The sequence below is a fragment of the Natrix helvetica genome (assembly GCF_964273705.1).
Source record: "Natrix helvetica genome assembly, chromosome: 2".
NCBI lineage: Eukaryota > Metazoa > Chordata > Lepidosauria > Squamata > Natricidae > Natrix > Natrix helvetica.
In genome coordinates this window covers 61,622,785-61,645,350 of record NC_138552.1, presented here as the reverse complement: position 1 = coordinate 61,645,350, position 22,566 = coordinate 61,622,785, and the positions used below count along the sequence as shown (strand labels likewise).

At 35.7% G+C, this 22,566-nt stretch overlaps 1 protein-coding gene across 2 annotated transcripts in view; it reads right to left on the bottom strand.

Moving 5' to 3' along the window:
• Positions 1-3,995: 3,995 nt before the first annotated feature.
• Positions 3,996-22,566, bottom strand: part of AUH (AU RNA binding methylglutaconyl-CoA hydratase) — a 40,436-nt gene continuing 21,865 nt past the window's right edge. For both annotated transcript variants that reach the window (XM_081942710.1, XM_081942711.1), the window contains exons 7-10: positions 15,682-15,869; positions 9,550-9,600; positions 6,004-6,051; positions 3,996-4,354 (exon numbers count right to left, since the gene is read on the bottom strand). In XM_081942710.1, coding sequence (XP_081798836.1) covers positions 4,277-4,354; positions 6,004-6,051; positions 9,550-9,600; positions 15,682-15,869 — 365 coding nt within the window. In that variant the 3' untranslated portion in view covers positions 3,996-4,276. The remainder of the gene's footprint in view (positions 4,355-6,003; positions 6,052-9,549; positions 9,601-15,681; positions 15,870-22,566) is intronic.

The following is a 22,566-nucleotide window of genomic DNA, read 5'->3' as shown; positions in this document are numbered from 1 at the left end:
AATGCAATTTTGTTGCATATTGTATATACAAACTTGGAAAGATTTAGCATTATCCACAATGGAGAAATGGTTGGTGAAAATGATTGAACTTGCTGAGATAGCCAAATTGACTTCTTTGATAATTAGACTGGATAGGTTATAGAAAGAGAGTCGTGTTGTTGTAGAGTACGAAGGCAAATTTATAATTGTACTTTTAACTGTAAAGAAGGGTAGAAGCTATCTTGTATCTTTATTTTCTATTTTTCTTCTATCTTTTCTGTGATTTATTTTGATTTTTTTCCATTATATTAGTTTATTTCAGTTTTATTTTCATTTTTAAAACTATATGAAAAAAATGTACAATGGAATAGTGATTTTGTTTAGATTGTTTTGGCTATAGAACGTGGCCCATTTTCTTTGCATTTTTTTCTGTAATTTGATGTATAAACAATATATTTACATAGTTTTGTTCATCATATCAGTAAGATAAATTCTATAAATAGGAAAGAAATTGAAATATGAGTTGAAATCCCATAAAAGATCAAGGATATTTATTTTCCAATAATACCAAATCTTTATGGTATCTTGCGGTAAATCCAGTTTTCTCATAGTGAATTTCATTTCTACTTATTTGATCTTTCAAAGTTTCATAACAAAAACAAGCAAATATAGCAAAATGAGTTAAGAGGCCATAGCATTTTTTTTCTTGGCAACTATGGCAAGCAATAAATCCAGATGTGTAACTCACCTAGTGATTACATATTGACAAGCCATTATACTTCAAAGCTACAAGTTCTCTAAAGATTATGTTTTACATATCACACTGGAACAATGCAATTAGAAAAATTAGCAGTTAATAATCCATGCTTTGGTTCCACTTGAGATAATTAATCTAAAAGAATATGTATTATAAATGCATTATAAATAATATATTAATTGGATATTCAATTCAGCAAGAGATAATGGCTTGGATTTTTTTTTGAATGAGTATAAATCCCTTTACTTGCACAGGGTCTAAGAATAACAGTTTTTTTCCTCCTGTCTGATTCTTTTTCCCAAAAAGCTTAAAAAGATTGAGAAATTACTTTGCTTTGAGGTTAACATGGTGGGTGCAAATGGAATCAGCACAAAAGGATTATGTACTGAATTTTCAGCTTAACAAATTTTAAGGCAATGAACAATTTATTCCCCTTCTTTCTAGCAAATGATTAACCAACATAAATTAAAGAAAAATGAGGAACAAACAAAGGATAAATTATTGCCTAATGTGAATAATCTTTCCCCCTGGAATTCATTACATCTTAACATACCATGATATATTATGTACAAAAGTAACTGGATAAAAGAGCTGCAAATAAATAGCAACATTCTTCTTGTGAAGGAAAACTGAAATATGTATAAATAATTTTCTTAAGTCAAGATAATTTTTAAAACATAAGGAATCAAAATGACTAAATATGACAGTTTAGTAGAAGTATTTTTGTATTTTTCTTTTATAAGCACTTCTGATGAATGACATTTAACATGCAATTATTATAATTTCTGTTATTTTTACACACGATATATTTAGTCTAGGTGAAGTCTGTACACTTAAGTATATTTAATTGGTTGAATGATTTTATTAAACATTACATACAGAATTTTAATGTTTTGGGAGACTTTTTCTTTCTTTCTAAAATTATAATAGATAAAATGGTCAATCAGCTAGCATAGTGATAAGTCCACTGAAGTACTTTAATCAAAAAGTGGAATATTTGTTTCATTTCATTTTGATCCATTCTATTTATTACTGACATGCAACATACAAAATTACACATATTTTTCCATGATAATAGACAGAATAAATATGTAAACAAAAAACTGGTATACACTGCATTCATAGATGAAGCCTCATTCTAGTTCATATAATGGGTAGAATAAGTTTCACTAGAAAGGTTAGCTTGAAACAGGTGAACAGTCAAAGGGTTTTGGGACAAAAAGGAAAAAAAATATTTTTCAAGCAGTAAACATCAATATGTTTACTGCTTATAGGTGATATTAAAAAGCTGACAATGAATCCAGATAAGAGGTTGGTTCTACTGTTTAAGATGGAAGGGGGATTGCACAGAGAGAATGGTAATATAATGTATTAATTAAGTTAGGAGTATAAGAATCCTTATAAACTCCTGTATTTTTTTGAAGAAAGCAAAGATTGGCCATTCTCATATGGTCTTTTGTTAATTTCTGCTGTCTAGAAAGGGTAAGCTTTCTGAAGTGCAACATGTATTTAGTTAATGGCAGTTTTTCTCTCATCATTGTCTTCAATTTTTTTTAATAACAAGGGGTTGCCTTAAATAAAGCTTGTATGCATCCCTAAATTGTAAATTATAATACAGGAAGTCTTCAACTTACAATCACAAACCAAAATTTCTGTTACCAATCAAGGCAGTTGTTAAGTGAGTTTTGTTGCATTTTTATAATCTTTTTTTGCCAGTTTTTAAGTGAATCACTGCAGTAGTTGTGAGTACACTTTTGTTAAGTGAATGTGGCTTCCCTTTGACTTTGCTTGACAGAGGGTAGCGAAAGGTGATCACGTGACTCCAGGATGACTGTCATAAATATGAGTCAGTTGCCAAGTGTCCCAATTTTGATCACGTGATCATAGGGATGCTGCAACTGTCTTAAGTATGAAAAATGGTAATAAGTCACTTTTTTTCAATGCTGTCGTGCCTTCAAACGGTCACTAAATGAACTGTTGTAAGTTAAGGACTACCTGTAAAACAAAAAAATCAGTACTGCTTCTTACCTCCTCAGCAGAATGCAGCTGCTTTCTAAAGTTGGAAGAATTCCAAGCAGACAGATGTTGCAGCGCTAGTGATTCCTTTTTTGGAGCCATCAGCTATGTAGAACCCTTGGCTGGCGGTGTCACTTTCTCTATAGCAATTTCAGTTTACTTGCCTTCTAATGAGGAGCCTTGTTTAGTAGGCAACACAACTGCAGCAAATTGTATGAATAATTTCTGGAGATGTGTAGCGTTAAGGTGGTACGTTCACAGATTATTATTTTTTAATTAATTAATAAGATCCCTATACACACTTAATTAAAATGTACAAGTTTATAAGACAAAACATTCTTGGTCTGTTTTGATTCGTATGTAGGGTAAAGCTATCTGATTTATTGTTAAATTGGGTTTATTAATGTATTTTCAACTATGCATTTATTGTTTTAATTCTGTTTTACATTCATTCTTGGATTTAGTTAGAATGCCTGTTGTTTCTGTTTGGGTATGTGTGATTGTGTGTGTGTATGCGTGTGTCTACATCTACAGTTAGTCCTTGACTTAAGACCACAATTGAGCCCAAAATTTATGTTGCTAAAGGAGACATTTGTTAAGTGAGTTTTGCCCTATTTCATGAGTTTACTTGCCACAGTTGTTACAGTCATTAAATTAGAAATCTAGTTGTTAAGTGAATCTGGATTCCCCATTGACTTTGCTTATCAGAAGACTGCAAAAGATGATCACATGGCCCTGGGACACTGCAACATCATAAATATTAACCACTTGCCAAGCATCCAAATTTTGATCATATGACCATGGGGATGCTGCAGTGGTCGTGTTAAAACTGCTATAAGTCACTTTTTCAGTGCCGTTGTAACTTTGAATGGTCACTAAATGAACTGTTGTAAGTCAACAACTACCTGTATACACACAATAATAAACTCATGTGCCATTATACACACACAAAACCCCTTAACTCACAATCTTTATGCTGCACCCAAATAATCCCAATCAAAAAAAAATCTCAGTCTCTATTTTATTGTTAAAATCCTATGATGGAATCATAGCACAATTAATATGTTGAATAACTCTTTACAATTATACAAGCTGTACAGTTGTTTCAAGAGTATATAAATATACTCCCAGTTGTTCTTTCATCAATTTGGGAAATGTCATAAATTTACACATTCAGATGGAATAAAAATGCATTTGCTGATCTATTGATAAATTTATTCAATATAATCTTCAGTGTCTGGTGTGCAGAATTATTTTGTTCCAACAGCAGAACACTTACATTGTTAAGTTTCTTTAGGAATGTATATATTTAATTGATAAGATATACAATTCAAAGATGTGGAATAAAGTGCTGTAGAATTCAATGACCTTGCAATTTCACAGAAAAGCCTTCAGGACATATACATTATAAATATCAATCTATGGGTATTTACATGTACTTCCATAGTTGCAGTAGTCGACATTCTGAGGCCAAGAGCAAGCTAAAAGTCTTTTATTTCATTTGCATTTTAAAAGAAGCTTTTCTTACTCTCCTTTGTAGCGAGGAGGTCTTTTCTCTTTAAAAGCAAGAAGACCTTCAATTCTGTCTTTTGTTGGGATAGTCTACAAAGAAGAAAATCTTTTTCAATTCTTGTAAGTTAGTTACATTTATATACAAACATAACTCAAAAATATGGGTTAGCAGAAAGATAAGAAAAAGCATAAGCTGAGCCATGGCTACAAAATCAGTGGTGGGATTCAGCCAGTTTGCACCTATTCGGGAGAACCAGTTGTTAACTTTCTAAGCAGTTCGGAGAACCCGTTGTTGGAAGAGATCTCATTTTGTTTTTTTCCACTTTACAGGGGTAATCCTGTAAGGAAGGCAGGAAGGAAACATTCTGGTGGTGTTTCTAGCCTAATCTTTATTGCCCTGCTTACAGAAACTGCCTCTCCGGTTAACCCTTATTACATTGTAACAGCTAAGGCGAAGCGCCCATGAGTGACATTGAGTTGGCCATGCCTATCCAGTCGTATGACCACCGAGCCCCACCTACCCAGCTGGTCATTAGGACAGAGAACTGGTTGTTAAATTATTTGAATCCTACCACTGTACAAAATGCTTGCAGCTGTTATAAATCAATAATGCTCTCCTATAATCAAAGTTTTTTCTGGTTATTAGGGATGAGATAAAACTGAAAGTAGTGTCTCATATTTGTTCGTTCTGAAATGAGAATCTCTCAAAAAAGAATGTAATGTAAAAAAGAAAATAATATGTAACTATTAATTTTGCAACAAAGATGTAAATTGTGAAGTGTGGCTTCTTAAAACTGGTCTTGCAGTAAAATTAAACATTCCTGCAAGAACTGACCAGCAATGAGTGGCTCTTTCCAGCTTCACATCTGAATAAGATCATCTTAATTAAATAAACCAATCATAATTCATGTAAGACAGAATTAGTATGGTGCACTCAAGAATAAAGAAAAAGCCCACCTCCCGTTAAGTCCCGTCAACCTCCCAGACATTCTTAGGGTATAAGAATTGTCTTGGTACCCACAATGCTGCTGATCTATTTTAAGTTATTATTCAGATTACGTAATTGTTAATTTGATAAATTTCAATGGTAAAATAATAGTGGTGAGGAAGACTCTTGATTACATATTTGCCTGTAATTCACAGCGTTTGTTAAGTAGTACAATGAGAAATAGAGATGTTTGTCCCAAAGGTGCTTTTTCAAAAGGCAACTGGACTTTTATTTTCCTTGAAGAAGTTTTGTTTCTCATTCAAGAAGCTCAGTGAACTGAAGAAGCTTCTTGGATGAGGTGAAACATCTTCAAGGACATTGGGACAACCATGACTTGGATGACTATTATGATGTCGACATTTCTAAATAATGCTGGCATCACCCACAGAGTTAGGCCAAAGGCTGATTTCTAAGAACATTACTGATTTGCGAGAATAGGTGTTCACTTCAACGTGAGTACTCTAACACTGCAAATATATATATATTAATCTGGCATTAAGTCCTATTTCTAAGTAGTCATATATACAATTGAACAGTAAATGAGTAGAGTTCTCACACAAAAAATAAGATACATGAGGTGCAGAGCAAATATTTGTAATTCCCCCATCATCAAAACTGAACTTTCAACTATTTTAGTTTGCTACTGGGTGATGACATTGCAATTTGCCTAATACCATTATTTAAACATGGAAAATAGTTGGGGGGGGGGGATTTTGGAAGGCACCAAGGCAGGATAATCATAATTTCATACCTGAGCATAACAGGCTTCTTCAATTGCCAAACCTGTTAGCAGATCTACCTAAATAACAACAAAAGTAGAATAAATCTAAACAGTGTTGAAAATATTCTGCATACTAGTGTAAAAATGATATTCTTATCAATAATAATAATAATAATAATAATAATAATAATAATAATAATAATAATAATAATAATTGAGGCTATACAATAGAATCTTAGGTTGGAATTTCATAAGGATGTACGGAATCTGTGGCACGTTCCAATAGCTTTCAGGCCTGGTTATGTTTGCTGGGATTAATGAGACCTGGGAGTCACAGGTTCCACACCATTAAAGTATAAAGATGTTGTACTTGAAAAGGGTTTTGTGGCCCTAATCTAGTTGTATTATTGTGGTAGGCCACTGAAATTTTATTTAGAGTTTAATTATACCAAAAATGTATCCCAATTACACACAAATCCAGCTAGTGTCTTTAAAGTACTTTTAACAGGACATCAACATACTATTCCAAGAATTTATATTCTAACTGCTACATGATACATTCTGCATTCCATTTTATGACTAATTTATATGTATAATAGTAAAATCACTGATATAACATTTTAAAAAATAAACTGAAATGAAGAACCATATAAAATGTTTATGTATACAAGGCCACAGGGGATAAGTGATTATAGTTAAATGAAATATAAGAAAAATATGAGAAATCATGTGATCCCTAACATTTTCCCACATTTTAACAGCAATTCAATCTTAGCCAAATTCTAAAACAACTAAGTGCATGTAACAAGATATATTCGCCATATGTAGATAAGGGCATTCAAAGCACCATTTGGGATTTTCATTTGAGGAAGGTTCCCATCTTCAAAAAAGGGAAAAAATTAGATCCAGGAAACTACAGACCTATCAGCCTAACCTCAATACCAGGAAAGATTCTGGAAAAAATAATCAAGCAACGAATTTGCGAACACCTAGAAGCAAACAAAGTAATAGCCAAAAGCCAACATGGATTTGTCAAAAACAGATCATGCCAGACTAATCTTATTGCATTCTTTGATAATGTGACAAAATTAGTGGACCAGAGGAATGCCGTTGATATAGTTTACTTGGACTTCAGTAAGGCTTTTGATAAGGTAGACCATAACCTACTACTAGATAAAGTAGAAGAATGTGGGTTAGACAGCATCACCACCAGATGGATTGGTAACTGGCTGACCAACCGCACTCAACGTGTAGTTCTCAATGGAACTGCATCTACATGGTATGCAGTGGAGTACCCCAAGGCTCTGTTTTAGGCCCAGTACTCTTCAACATCTTCATCAATGATTTGGATGAGGGAATAAATGGGGAACTCATCAAATTTGCAGATGATACCAAGCTGGCAGGAATAGCCAACACTCCAGAAGATAGGCTTAAGATACAGAAGGATCTTGACAAACTTGAACATTGGGCACTGTCTAATAAAATGAAATTCAATGGTGAAAAGAGTAAGGTTCTACACTTAGGCAACAAAAACGGAATGCACAGGTACAGTATAGGTGATACCTTACTCAGTAGTAGTAACTGTGAAAGGGATCTTGGAGTCCTAGTGGACAACCATTTAAATATGAGCCAGCAGTGTGCAGCAGCTGCCAAAAAAGCCAACACAGTTCTAGGCTGCATCAACAGAGGGATAGAATCAAGATCACGTGAAGTGTTAATACCACTTTATAATGCCTTGGTAAGGCCACACTTGGAATACTGCATTCAGTTCTGGTCGCCACGATGTAAAAAAGATGTGGAGACTCTAGAAAGAGTGCAGAGAAGAGCAACAAAGATGATTAGGGGACTGGAGACTAAAACATATGAAGAACGGTTGCAGGAACTGGGTATGTTTAGCTTAAGAGAAAGAAGGACTAGGGGAGACATGATAGCATTATTCCAATATCTCAGAGGTTGCCACAAAGAAGAGGGAGTCAAACTATTCTCCAAAGCACCTGAGGGTAGAACAAGAAGCAATGGGTGGAAACTAATCAAGGAGAGAAGCAACTTAGAACTGAGGAGAAATTTCCTGACAGTGAGAACAATTAATCAGTGGAACAACTTGCCTCCAGAAGTTGTGAATGCCCCAACACTGGAAGTCTTTAAGAAGATGTTGGATAGCTATTTGTCTGAAACGGTATAGGGTTTCCTGCCTAGGCAGGGGGTTGGACTAGAAGACCTCCAAGGTCCCCTTCCAACTCTACTATTGTATTGTATTGTAACTGTTTCAACAAAAATTCACAAATACTTTTGCTGATTACATTTACTATGTGCTTATACGCTTCTCATATTCCTTAAGAACTCGGGGATACAAAACCACCTATAAATAACATATATACTTATATAAAGCAATACATAGATCAATATCATACCTTTAGAAAACCATATCACAAAATACATCAGAAGATAGCTTTTGGTATCTCTTTTGAACTTTTTGTGTATAGAAGAAGAAATAAACTTAGGATGTTTGGTTTTGACAATAAGGATTTTTAAAAAAATAAGAGTCACAATGTAACTTTAAAGAAAGAGGTAAATCTATAGTTATATTTAAAACTGCTATAAAGAAGATGAGAAGCAGGGTGGATAAAAAATGTTGATTTTTTAAAAATTACAGCGGGTCAGAAGAAGAGCTGCTGCGTGACAGAGATGACAGAGCAATGACAGTTGCTCTTTTAAAATTATGATTTAAATCGACTTGATTTAAATCAAATCTTTTTACTAGTGATTTAAATCATGAAAAGATTTGATTTAATATTGATTTAAATCAAATCCATCCTGATTAAAAGTCACTTCTTTATTTTTCTTCTTCCTTTTCAATTTTTATATAACTTTTTTCTTGCACTTGAGCTCTCTCTTTTCTCTTTTCCTTATTATTTTTTCTTACTCTTAGTTTGTATTAATTTTTACTCTTAATTTTAAAACGTTTAATAAAATAATGTTAAAGAAAATAGCTTTTACTCAAGCTTTGTAAAAATAGATATAAGGATAGTGTTCACTAAACATTTAAGAAGTCTAGAGGTACTAGTTTCTAGTATAATTGTGCTGGAATACATATTTTCAAAAACCTAGTTAGGATAGAAAAGAAATATATTGTCTTTATTCAAATAGAAATGTGCAAGTCTGATAAAAATATGTTGTGCTCAAAATAATGATTAAAAAATGAACAAAGACATCATAGTTTAGCAGATTTTCTAAAGTTAAGGAATGAATAAGCTGATTTATAGAGTTAATTCTTTTCAAACTGAGGACTAAGTAAGATATAAGAGGAATCTGCATAATTTGTATTGTTCTATGTACAATAGCAGGGTCACATTCAAACTTTCCCGATTCTGTGAGGCAATGATACTAGTGGTATAATAGTCAGGAAAAAAAAATATGGATAGGAGTCAGTTTTCAAACTTTCCATACTGTGCTTAAGACAATACATCCAACTACCGTTTTATAGATTTTGATTCATATATATCAGGTATACAATTTCTGCATGTACTTTGTCCATTAAAAAAAGATTAAATAGAATGCACAAATAGATTGTCTTACTTCCATTCCTTGATTTATGGCCAATTTTGCAACTCTCATTGCTACGGGTCCCTAAAATTAAAAAGAAATGTAAGTTTCAACACAGAAAAGAAGGTTTGTGATTTTTAAAAAGGATTCAAATATAAACATTTCATTTTGCTATCATACAAGTCTATTGTATTAATTGTTACATTTAGAGGTAGGGAAGTGCATGTGGATCATAACAGCATTTGAGGTTAAGAATTAAGACCTAAATCTATAACTTCACTTGACAAGCTGACTTCAGTAAACACAATATTGAATCTAACATCTTTTATGTAGACTAGGACTTTCTACTCAAGGGCTTAAAACATATTTCATAATAGAATTAATGCTGTATCAGCAATCTGGAACTAATGGTAAAAGTGCTGGATTAAAAATCAGATTCTGAGTTGTAATACTTCTACAGGCACATAAAATGGCCTGGTAGCTTTGAGCCAGTTCTTTCTCTTAGAATAACCACCTTATAGGATTGTTGTTGTAGGGAAAATAGGTGGAAGGAGGATTAAGAATACCACCATGAGTTATATAAAATAGAAGTATGATCTAAATTAGATATATGCATGCATGTACAGAGCTGTATTTAGCAAGTTCGTTTACTTATATTTCTATTTGTATTTTTATATGCATTATAATAATTTTTCACTAAGAATACTAAACAATATGATACATTTAAAAAAGAAAGGCACTGCAATTTTTGTAAACATTTCTAGAATATAAAATCTCTTAATTGGTTGGCCAGTTTTGTGGCACCTGCTAGATGTATGACAGCTGAACTGCTGAAAAGTAAAATTGGCATTTGGAAAGTGTACATCAAATAGAGCACCAAGATGAGAAAGATCTCTGTCTGAACATTTGACAACACTGACAACAAAAATAGAAAAGGCTTCTTGGCTGCAAATATACTACTGTAAGTGGTCATCTATCAATTCAAACATAAATATAAGTAGAAAATTTCTTTCTGGTCATCACAATGTGTCAGAAAAAGCAATGGTCTTTCCATTTCCTATGTTGGTAGGTGAAGATGAATTGTTCATTGCTACCTAATATAAGCAGGAGGAAAGCTGCCGATCTGAATGAGAATCAGGCAGCAATAGCTGGAGCAAACCTTTATGGCCCCCATGATCAGTATGGAGCTTGGAAAAACTTTGAAAAACCAAGAATAAATTTCAGTCCCAGTGAAATCGTATTGCACTGGCCTAACCTAATTAAAAATGACAAGCATAAAAAGAATAAAGCAGTGTGTCAAGTGCAAGAAATCAGGAGTCCAGATAGTTCAAATGAATATAGGCTTATTGTATGCTAATACAGTCTATAACAGTGATGGCGAACCTTTTTCGTCTCGGGTGCCAAAAGCACATATGTGCGCGCTATCACACGAACTCGAGTGCCGACCCACTTAACGTAATGTCCCCACTCACCTGTGTGGACCGTGCATTTTTGCACAAGGCTTCCTCGGCACTCCCTGCTCTGGCTGCTTCCCCTTGGATAACACCCAGTGAGGGGAGAAGTTGCTCTGCCACTAACGGGCAGAGATTGGGGTGGGGGTGGAGGGATGCTCAAGTGTGCTCCTGTGTCAAAAAACCTTCCCTTATCATTCTCCTGTGTAAAGATTGGGCCCTTTTTACAATGGCAGGTGTGAGTCCAGTTGCTAAATTCTCCCCTTCTATTAAAGAGGATCCTGGGCACTACAGTCAATAGACAAATGATGAAGAGAGCTGCTGGCACAGGGGAAAGAAAAGTGGCAAGAAAAGAAGAAAAAGCAGCTTTTTCCCCTCAAGGTGGCTGCTCTGTTTCCCCCCCCTCCCCTGTGCTAGCATAGAGGATCCTGCCTGGTTGCTGCAATCCAAAGAGAAATGAGGAAGAGAGCTATCTGCATGAGGGAAAGACAAGCAGCAAGGAAATAAGGAAAAGCAGCTTTTTTCCCTCAAGGTGGCTGCTGTTTCCCCTCCTCCCCCGTGCTAGCACGGAGGCTCCTGCCTGGTCACTGCAGTCCAAAGGGAAATGAGGAAGAGACCAATCTGCATGAGGGAAAGACAAGTAGCAAGGAAATAAGGAAAAGCAGCTTTTCCCCCCTCAAGGTGGCTGCTCTGTTGCCCTTTTCTCCATTTCAGCACCACTCCACGGAGCCTGCCCCACCCCCCATCGCCCAGGTCCTCGCTTCTCCCAAGCATTTCTTTGCCTATTTAATTTCCCCTCCGTAGCATTTTTCCATCGTGTTTCTTGCCGTTTTGGACAGGAAAACAAAGTTTGTGGGACTAAAAAAAACTCCTTTCAATCAATCAATTCCAACTTTGCGAGATCTCTCCCCCCCCCCCAAGTTGTAATTGATTGAAGTTTTGTTTTAGTCCCACAAACTTTGTTTCTCTGCACACGATGGCAAGAAACGCGATGGAGCTGGAAATCAGGTAGGCAAAGAAATGTTTGGGAGAAGCGAGGACCTGGGCGATGGTGGGTGGGGCAACCTTGATGCCCTAGCACTGAAATGGAGAAAAGGGCAACAGCAGCCACGTTGAGTGAAAGAAGCCTCTTTTCTTCTTTCCTTACTGCTTGTCTTTCCCCCCTGCTGGTAGCTCTCCTCATTTCCCTGTGGATTCAAGCGATCGGGCAGGATCCTTTTTAGTAGCAGGGGGGAGGGGGGAACAGAGCAGCCAGCACGGGGGAAAGAAGCCTCTTTCCTTGCCGCTTGTCTCCCCCGTGCTGGCAGCTCTCTCATTTCCCTGTGGATTCAAGCGATCGGGCAGGATCCTTTTTAGTAGCAGGGGGGAGGGGGGAACAGAGCAGCCAGCACAAGTGAAAGAAGCCTCTTTCCTTGCCGCTTGTCTCCCCCATTCTGGCAGCTCTCTCATTTCCCTGTGGATTCAAGCGATCGGGCAGGATCCTTTTTAGTAGCAGGGGGGAGAGGGGAACAGAGCAGCCAGCACGAGTGAAAGAAGCCTCTTTTCTTGCCGCTTGTCTTTCCCCCGTTCCGGCAGCTCTCTCCTCATTTCTGGTTTGCATTGGGCTGTTTTTCGCCCTTTGGAGGCTTCAGGGAATCCTCCGGAGATTAAAAAAAACTATCGAAAATCAGCTGGCCAGCGGGTGCATGCGCACTGGAGCTGACAGGGCAATGCCTCGCGTGCCCTCAGAAATGGCTCCGCATGCCGCCTGTGGCACGCGTGCCATAGGTTCGCCATCACGGGTCTATAAGAATCTGAATTAACAGTCAAAGCAAATTGGTGGTATATTAAGAGTCAACAGAATTCAAGGTGTACTTGACTTATAACTCTTGCGGGCCTGAAGGGACTTGAGACTGATGATGCATTTGATCCCTCCCAGTTGTGACCTGCCAGCAGCCAGCGGTGCTGGCAGCAGATTCGGACAGTGAAGAGGTTAGGGAGGAACATGGGCCAATCCTGGAGTCTGGGGAAGTCTCTGATGAGGGATCTGTATCAGAGGCAGAGAGGGGGCCAGAGCTGTATGCCAGTTATCAGCTGCCTTCAGAGTCAGACATCAGTGAGGCAGACAAACAGTTGGAGCCTGTTCCCAGTATGTGCGTGCGCAGAGTTGCCAGACAAAGGGAACAGCTAAAGAACAGGGGTTGACTTGGGAGTAAGACCACAGGTGGACGATGAATGGCCCCTCCCAGAGGAAATAAAAGAGGAGGGAAAAGGAAGTGGAGCTTTAATGGGCAACAAAGTGAGGGGATGACAATAGTGGTGACAACTCTTAGGAGGAGTGAAAAATGCAAATATTTTCTTACAGAGTTAAGCTGCCAGATAACCTTTGATACTTGGTAATTGTATGAGGATTGAAAGACGGTGAAGAAACTACAAGCACTTCAGGGTCAGTTCTCCTTAAAGTTTGTTTCCAGAGAGAAGTAAGCAAACAAGAATGATTGTGATGAACTTGCTTACTAAATACCTAGAAGCCATGCAAATATCTAACCCCTATGATTATAACCAGAGCAAAGATTCAGATTAAACCCCTTAGAGCCATAAAGCTCACAACTAGAGGCCTGTAACTGAAAAATAAATTATCACAATTAATAACTCAATGAATTTCTGAGAAAAATTAAAGAGAACAAAAAGAAAAAAAAGGAAAGGAAAAAAAGTTTTAGACAAAGCAGTTCAGGAATGGCTACATTAATACTGAACTCCAACCGAAAGGATTTCAGTGAGAGCCACATCTAACTGTGTGGTACATATGGGTTCGGGGGACTCACAAATTTTTTTGAATACTCTGGAACAGTGTTTCTCAAACTTGGTGACTTTAAGTCCTGTGGACTTCAACTCCCAGAATCCCCCAGCTGGCTGGGGGATTCTGGGAGTTGAAGTCCACAGGACTTAAAGTCACCAAGTTTGAGAAACACTGCTCTGGAACATTTGGAACAAGACTCTGCACGGACACATAATTCATATAATAATCACAGCAGAATGAAAACTGTTCCACTTGTTCATTTCAGTTTTCACCCCTGTTTATAACTACAATTAATATGAGGTAGATTGAAAGACTCAATTTTAAAATAAAATTCTTCTATGAGCTTATGCAACTATACTAAAGTGTCATTCAAGATATTTCTCTTCAGATGTAACAGTTGCATGGAAATGAAGTACCTTTCATCATTTCTCAAAACTTTAATCTCCAGTGAGTGGCAGACAGTAATTCAGAAATCACTGCTAGTGAGAATCAGGGTATTGCTATTTAGAATACTTTAAAAATTATTAGTAGAAGTATGTTGTTTAAAAACTATGCTCTATAAGTAAAACACATAGAAGACATAATGTATAGTACGAATACCTCAATGTACCTACATCAATATGACATTTCAAGGATTATACAGTACATTATTGGTCCTCTAGATTTATGGTCTTGGGGACTTCAACCTACTAAATATACTGGCTGGTAGGTGTTGCTTCAAATGCATAAAACAGTAACAGTACCTATCTCCTTCCCCATATTGAACAAACAACACTAAAACTAGAGCACTAAAAATTGCACGCAAAAACCAACAAACTCACTGCTTTCAATGAAAGCAGAATGATTGTCTAATCATTCTACAGGTAATCCCCAGGTTACAAGCATTCCCTTAGCGAACATTCAAAGTTACACGATAAGCGCCCCCTATTTTAATATTAATATGAAATGTACTAATGGGATGGGAAGTATTATTTGATAGATGGGTGGAGATAGATAGATAGATAGATAGATAGATAGATAGATAGATAGATAGATAGATAGATAGATAGATAGATAGATAGATAGATAGATAGATAGATGATAGATAGATGATAGATGATAGATAGATGATAGATAGATAGATAGATAGATAGATAGATAGATAGATAGATAGATAGATAGATAGATGACAGATACATCCTGCTGAAGTAACAAAATAGATTGTGATCATATGCCACATAGTTCACCTAAGGAATTTTAAAATGTACTTCGTAAAGCTGCTTAAGAACTTGATGATACTGATCTTTAACGAAGACAATGCTAGGTCTACTATACTTGACAACAGAAAAATATTCTTTTATCTAATGTTTCCTAAAATGTTAAAGCTAGAGACAGTGATTCTTTTTAATTTCAGATCAATAAAAATCACAATATTTTTTCACTATATTTAGATAGTAATCAAATAAACAAATATTATAATATTATAGAGGATATTATCTAATATATAAAACTACATACTTAAACCAATTTATAAGTATATACTTTCCATCAAGTTAATGTAATCTGTATTTATAATTTGGGCTATAAAGTGCCACTTCATTACTTTACTGATTAACAGAACTTCACAATTAAGAAGCGTGGAGACAAAAGAATTTTTTAAATTTCCATAGTAAGATGCCTAAGAAAATGATGGATACTAAGCAAAAATACTAGTTAAAGTACTAAATCTTAAATAATAACAAAACCATTCAATATTTATAATTAATTCAATATTTTAAGATTTGTAACATAATCATGGATAGATGAATAATATGCCTATAATAACAATCAAGGAAGAAGACTTGGCATTATAAGTAATTATAAGTAATGGAGGGCTTCAATATATTTTTTTAGTAATAATTGTCATCTATTGCAATAGAATGACAGAATAAAGAATATTATCCACTGAGACGGTACCTGAGGTAAAAATTCTGTTGCCAGGGCTAACGCTCTTCTGTAGGCAGCATCCCCTGCTTCATTCTGTTCAACGACATGACTGATCAAGCCTATTGATTTAGCTTCTTCACCATCAAGTACACGAGCAGAAAATATTAATTCTTTTGCCAGAGACACACCAATGGTACGAGGTAGTCGTTGTGTTCCGCCTGTAATTTAGGAAATGTAAGAAAAAACACAAATACTGATGCCATGGAGTATCATCATGTTTAATATATCAAGTTTTAAAAGTGTGACCGATTAATAAACTTAAGAGTGATTTTACTACTACTGCAACCCAAAAAGTAGAATAAGAGTTCAAGTACTTTTAAGAAAATTCATATGTATCTTAAGCACAACATAATACACATATTATTTTCTTTCTCAAGACAAGTATACAGATCAAATTTTAACAGGTCATCTCCACTCAGCAACTTTAAAACATAGAAAATAGATCAAACATATTTATAAAAATGGACATCTCATCAATAATTTAAGAAAACATATAGGCTGAAATTTGGCCCAACAAAGTAAGTTTTTGTTTTCATTAACCAACAGATCAGTACCCTTTATTATCTAGACATCAGTTGCAGTCAAACAAATAGATAAGCTACATTGCTGATGGATGTTAGGCAATAATAACATATAAGTAGTGTATACTTCTTACCAAACAGAGAAAATAACATTTAATCTTTAACTGAACAACTTTCTGTCTGTAAGTTCAGCCACATTTGTTAGATCCTGAACTGTCCCCAATTATGAAGGTGATATGGGCGAAATCAAGGGATGGGTCCATCCAGTGATTTCTGCTTCTTTGAGGGAATGGTTCTGCTACCTGAAGGAGACAATGGCATGTCCTCTTCTCAGGAGTACATCATTGGCTATTACGTTAGTTTAGACAATTATTTTCCAGGCTCCAAATACCACTTTATAGTAAAGGTTGTAGACCAAGTGGTCGGGCAACAATTACAGAGGATCTTGGAGGAAATGGATTACCTGGACATGTTTCAGTTGGGTTTCAGACTGGGCTACTCTATGTAGACGGTGCTAGTCAAGCTTGCCAATGAACTTTGGCAAAGCTGTGATGGTGCATTCATTGATGAATTTGTTTGAAAGTCTGCCTAACTTAATTATTTCTACTTGCCCAGTTTGTGATAACAGAATGGGAACTGAGTCACCTGATAGAAGAGATGGGGAGCATAAAAATTTAATAAATAAAAACAATAACAACACTACAGGTCCCTTCTATTAAATGTTATCATCTTGTGAAACTGAGGAAACATTTCTGTTGTGCCTCTAGAATAACAAACACACCCACACCCCAACCCGGAGATACTTCAGAACTGATTTGGGACTCAGGTTTGTGTGGTTAAGTGTTTGATTTTGGTTTTATTTGTTATGATTTGATTGTTTTAATCTGGGCTGCTTGTGGGGTTATATACTTGTATACTTGTGCACTCTCACCCGCCACTCACGCATAAACCATTGCCTTCCCCAACCCTTCCAATCCACAAAGATGGAATGGTTGGGGATCGCTCTTCTAGTCCCATTTTAGGCATAAAGCCAGCTGAATGATTTTGGGCTGGTCACTCCCTTTAAATCCTAGAAAAAAATGAAATGGCAAATCAGTTCTGAAATTCTTGCCAGGAAAACTGTAAACTAGCAGTCGATACTGCCTTGATATCAACAAGAAACATCATAAATTACTGAAATACATGATTATGGCAGTGAGAATAAATTTTGCCCTACACTGGAAGAAGATATAATCCCAACAATATTTGATTGGGAACTTAAATTTGTAAAATATGCAGCACTGGCAAAATAAACAACATATATTCACAACAGAATTTTAACTAAATGTAAGCAAGAATAATTACAAGATATCACACAGCGTGGCAAATATAAACATTTACAGTTTGGCCTCTCTGTGAATCTAAATATTTATGAATATTATAAATTAGCAGAAACACAAAAATGGGAAAGTCAGAAACCAAATAGCCTTGGTTTTTTTTTTCTTTGCACCTATTTGGTTTTGTCTATTTCTTTTTTTCTTCAATATGCATCAATAGTAAATAATATTACAGTGGAGACCTTAGTATTAAGTAATCAGCTTAATAACAAAACATTTACTGTATAAAACTATTTTGATATAATGTGCAACTGCCTTTTATACTCAGCTTTGGATGTAAAAGCTAAATTAAGCTTATTAATGCTGACATTTTAAATCATAATTAACACAGATATAGTACCTTCTTTTTCATCTTTAATGGTCTAGGTCAGTGGTTCTCAACCTTCCCAATGCCACGACCCTTCAATACAGTTCCTCATGTTGTGGTGACCCCCCAACCATAAAATTGGTGTCTCGGTTCCTAAGATCATCGAAAATATGTTTTCCGATGGTCTTAGGCAACCCCTGTGAAAGGGTCATTCGACCCCCCAAAGGGGTCCCGAGCCACAGGTTGAGAACCACTGGTCTAGGTTATCTAAATATTATAGTGCCAATAACCTATAGTCAGCACTGCACAAATACCATGATATTCAAATAAAATAATCTATTACATATGATTCAAAAGAACAAAAAAAAAGTCTTGTTTTCTCACCTAATTCCTAAAAAAATGAATTAATGCATTTCAAAAAATTGTTCTCAATGTAGTAGCCAATTTAGGTACTATAAATTTTTCATATGATTTATCTGGGATTTCTAGCATAAGCAAAATGTGAGTCTTTAACCATATATTCCAGCTGTCTAAGATTAAAATGTCTCTTTTTGCTTTTTTATTTATATAAAAACATCCCAAAGTACTAACATCTTTGTAGGAAAAAGAAACCATTTTCATTTGTTTTATGTTCTAAGAAAGATCTATAACAGAAATATTCAGATAACATCTGAAAATGGTCGATTTATAGTTTTATTTAAATTTCAGAATGAGTGTCACTGAAACATGGCCTGCAATTGAAATGAATCCTATTAAGTAGTACATAAAAATGATTCGCTCACAGCAGGATATTTTTTAAAAACAAAATCTTGTTAAAAATGTTTTGATGTGCATTTACTTTTATATTTCAAACACACCAAACTGCTTAAATTTCAGTGTGTATGCCTGTAATACTTTCAAACTGTGGGAATAGGTAAGAGGATCTTTTGGAGGATTTCGATGTAGCTGAGAATCCTGAATTAAATTAAAATCACTGTGAGTTAACAGAATGGAATAAGGTTTAGGAAAACATCTTTGTAATATTTCAAAAAGTTATTCTTGAGGCCATAAAAGTCAATCAGAGCAATAGTGTTATTAATCAATCTTTTCCAATAAGAAAATAAAATATCATTCAGTGTCACAAATCTTGTATTGTACATTAGTTTTAGTATTGCTATTAAGCACAATAATTACCCTTATACTATACAGGCTTGTCCAACTTCTAGGTCTCAAGAAAAGTAGTTCACCTGGTAGAATATTTCCTGCAATTTAAGATGTGGCAATAAAATTTCCCCACTTACCCACCCTCTTTTTTAATCTGAGCCCAACTAGATTCTAGCTGATAACTTTAGGCTCTTGTCTTAGTGTAGGCAAAATATTTCTTAAAACCAATTTCCCAACATGGCAGACATCTTGTTCTGCGGAAGCTTAAAAAGTAATAGATACATAAAGAAGAAGGATTTAAATAATGATTACGGATCTAAACTAAAAGAAAGTAAATATAATAAAGAGAAAACAAATCTCACTCTACTAATATTAAAAATGGCCAAAAAAGCTCTTTATTATAAATCTATGGTAGGCTCTGGCTTAAAGCTCCTCACCTCTCTGACTCAGGAAATAAAAATGTAGAAAAGAAAGCTTCTGTATTCATACAAGAGCAACAACTGTTGAAGTAAAGGAAAAGAAAAAAAAATCAAGTTTGTTACAAAGCAGATAAATGCAAAAGCTGTAAGAACTCCACATCAGAGAATTTCACAGAATGTGTACATTTTAAAATATTTTCTCCCAGAAGAAAGACAGTACATTGCTGGCTTTAAAAATAATTAAGTTTCTTGTTTCCTGTCAACAGACATGACAGACATGCCAAATCATTTTTCCTCTTTAAATTTAGTATTTGCGAAGGAAGAGCTGGTTAAATCATTATTTTACTTTTACTTCCTACTTTCTTTTATTTCCACAGCAAGAATCAGCTAGCAATGAAAAGACTTCCTAAATACATTCTTTTATGTAAAATTAACAGAGGTCAGCTGATCTGCAAATCCAAAAGCAAATTAATTTTTTAAAATGTATTTCAAATAAATCATTTATGTATTTTAAGTTAGCAGATACTGTATGTAATGAATTTATAATGAAAGTCTTCCTTTTCTTCTAAGATCTTGACTCTGATTGCATGTGAAATAAATAATTAAATTCAGTACTTCCAAATCTTTATAAGAGCTTCAGCTTTCATAGTTTTAGAGTCTCGATATAGATCCCAGATATACCAGTATACAGGTTCATAAATCTACTTTTTCATCCATGTATAGATTAATTAAGGTTTCATCATTAATTCCAACCTCATTATTGCTTCTCATGTAAATAGGAATACATCTCACATTCGTATGTTTTCTAGCCCAACAAAATTTGAGACAGCTCTCAGGGATTTCAAGTGAATGTATGTGCTTGTCCCAGTTTTCTCATTATTATCTGAAGTACAGGTGAAACTTGAAAAATTAGAATATTGTGCAAAGTTCATTTATTTCAGTAATGCAACTTAAAAGTTGAAACTAATATATGAGATAGACTCATTACATGCAAAGCAAGATACTTCAAGCCGTGATTTATCATAATTGTGATGATTACGGCTTACAGCTCATGAAAACCCCAAAATCCCCAAATCCACAATCTCAGAAAATTAGAATATTGTGAAAAGGTGCAATATTATAGGCTCAAAGTGTCCCACTCTAATCAGCTAATTAAGCCATAACACCTGCAAAGGGTTCCTGAGCCTTTAAATGGTCTCTCAGTCTGGTTCAGTAGGAATCGCAATCATGGGAAAGACTGCTGACCTGACAGATGTGCAGAAAACCATCATTGACACCCTCCATAAGGAGGGAAAGCCTCAAAAGGTAATTGCAAAAGACGTTGGATGTTCCCAAAGTGCTGTATCAAAGCACATTAATAGAAAGTTATGTGGAAGGGGAAAGTGTGGAAGAAAAAGGTGCACAAGCAGCAGGGATGACCACAGCCTGGAGAGGATTGTCAGGAAAAGGCCATTCAAAAGTGTTGGGGACTTTCACAAGGAGTGGACTGAGGCTGGAGTCAGTGCATCAATAGCCACCACACACAGACGGATCCTGGACATGGGCTTCAAATGTTGTATTCCTCTTGTCAAGCCACTCCTGAACAACAAACGACGTCAGAAGCGTCTTACCTGGGCTAAAGAAAAACAGACCTGGTCTGTTGCTCAGTGGTCCAAAGTCCTCTTCTCTTTTCTGATGAGAGCAACTTTTGCATCTCATTTGGAAACCAAGGACCCAGAGTATGGAGGAAGAATGGAGAGGCACACACTGCAAGATGCTTGAAGTCTAGTGTGAAGTTTCCACAGTCTGCGTTGATTTGGGGAGCCATGTCATCTGCTGGTGTTGGTCCACTGTGCTTCATTAAGTCCAGGGTCAATGCAGCCGTCTACCAGGAGATTTTGGAGCACTTCATGCTTCCTTTCGCAGATGAGCTTTATGGGGATGCTGACTTCATTTTCCAGCAGGACTTGGCACCTGCCCACACTGCCAAAAGCACCAAAACCTGGTTCAATGACCATGGGATTACTGTGCTTAATTGGCCAGCAAGCTCGCCTGACCCAAACCCCATAGAGAATCTATGGGGCATTACCAAGAGAAAGATGAGAGACATGAGACTGAACAACGCTGAAGAGTTGAAGGCCGCTATTGAAGCATCCTGGTCTTCCATAACACCTCAGCAGTGCCACAGGCTGATAGCTTCCATGAAATGCCACATTCAGGCAGTAATTGCTGCAAAAGGGGCCCAAACCAAGTACAGAGTACATATGCATGCTTATACTTTTCAGAGGTCTGATATTGTTCTATGTACAATCCTTGTTTTATTGATTGCATGTAATATTCTAATTTTCTGAGATTGTGGATTTGGGGTTTTCATGAGCTGTAAGCCATAATCATCACAATTATGACAAATCACAGCTTGAACTATCTCACTTTGCATGTAATGAGTATCTCATATATTAGTTTCACCTTTTATTGCATTACTGAAATAAATTAACTTTTGCACGATATTCTAATTTTTCGAGTTTCACCTGTACAGCTGGGGGGAGGGGCTACCTTTTTCATTTTACAAGGCTTATAGTTAAATATAACGTCCCAGTTATTAAGGCAAAGTGTGAACATTTGTGTATGCATCACTTTCTATTTATAGCAGCAATTTTATTCATATAGTTGAAGGGAAGTAAAAAGAGGCAACTGTTTAGGCTTCAAAATCAAAGTCATACCATTTCCTTTGTAGAATTTTCTATTTTTAGGACACTATTGTAAGACATTAAACCTTCAGCAGTCATCATATAATTTACCAGACAAGAAATTAGGCATGTATCAAACATTTTGTGGTTTAATATTCTAATTCTGGAACTAACAAGTATTCTGGAAGTGTTCTGGCCCCCAAGCCACCATGTCAACCACACAATGGACCATCCTGATGCCAGAACAGCGTATTTCAAATTCAGATCACTTCCATAATATATAGAATTGCTAAAGCGATCAATTTCAGAATCAGAATATTCTGTGAAAGCTTGCTTGCTAAAAACTAATAACCTAAGCTTGCATCATTCAAACCAAATGTAAAGTGTTTACATTGTTTTTCTGTAATTCAGAACAATCCTCCA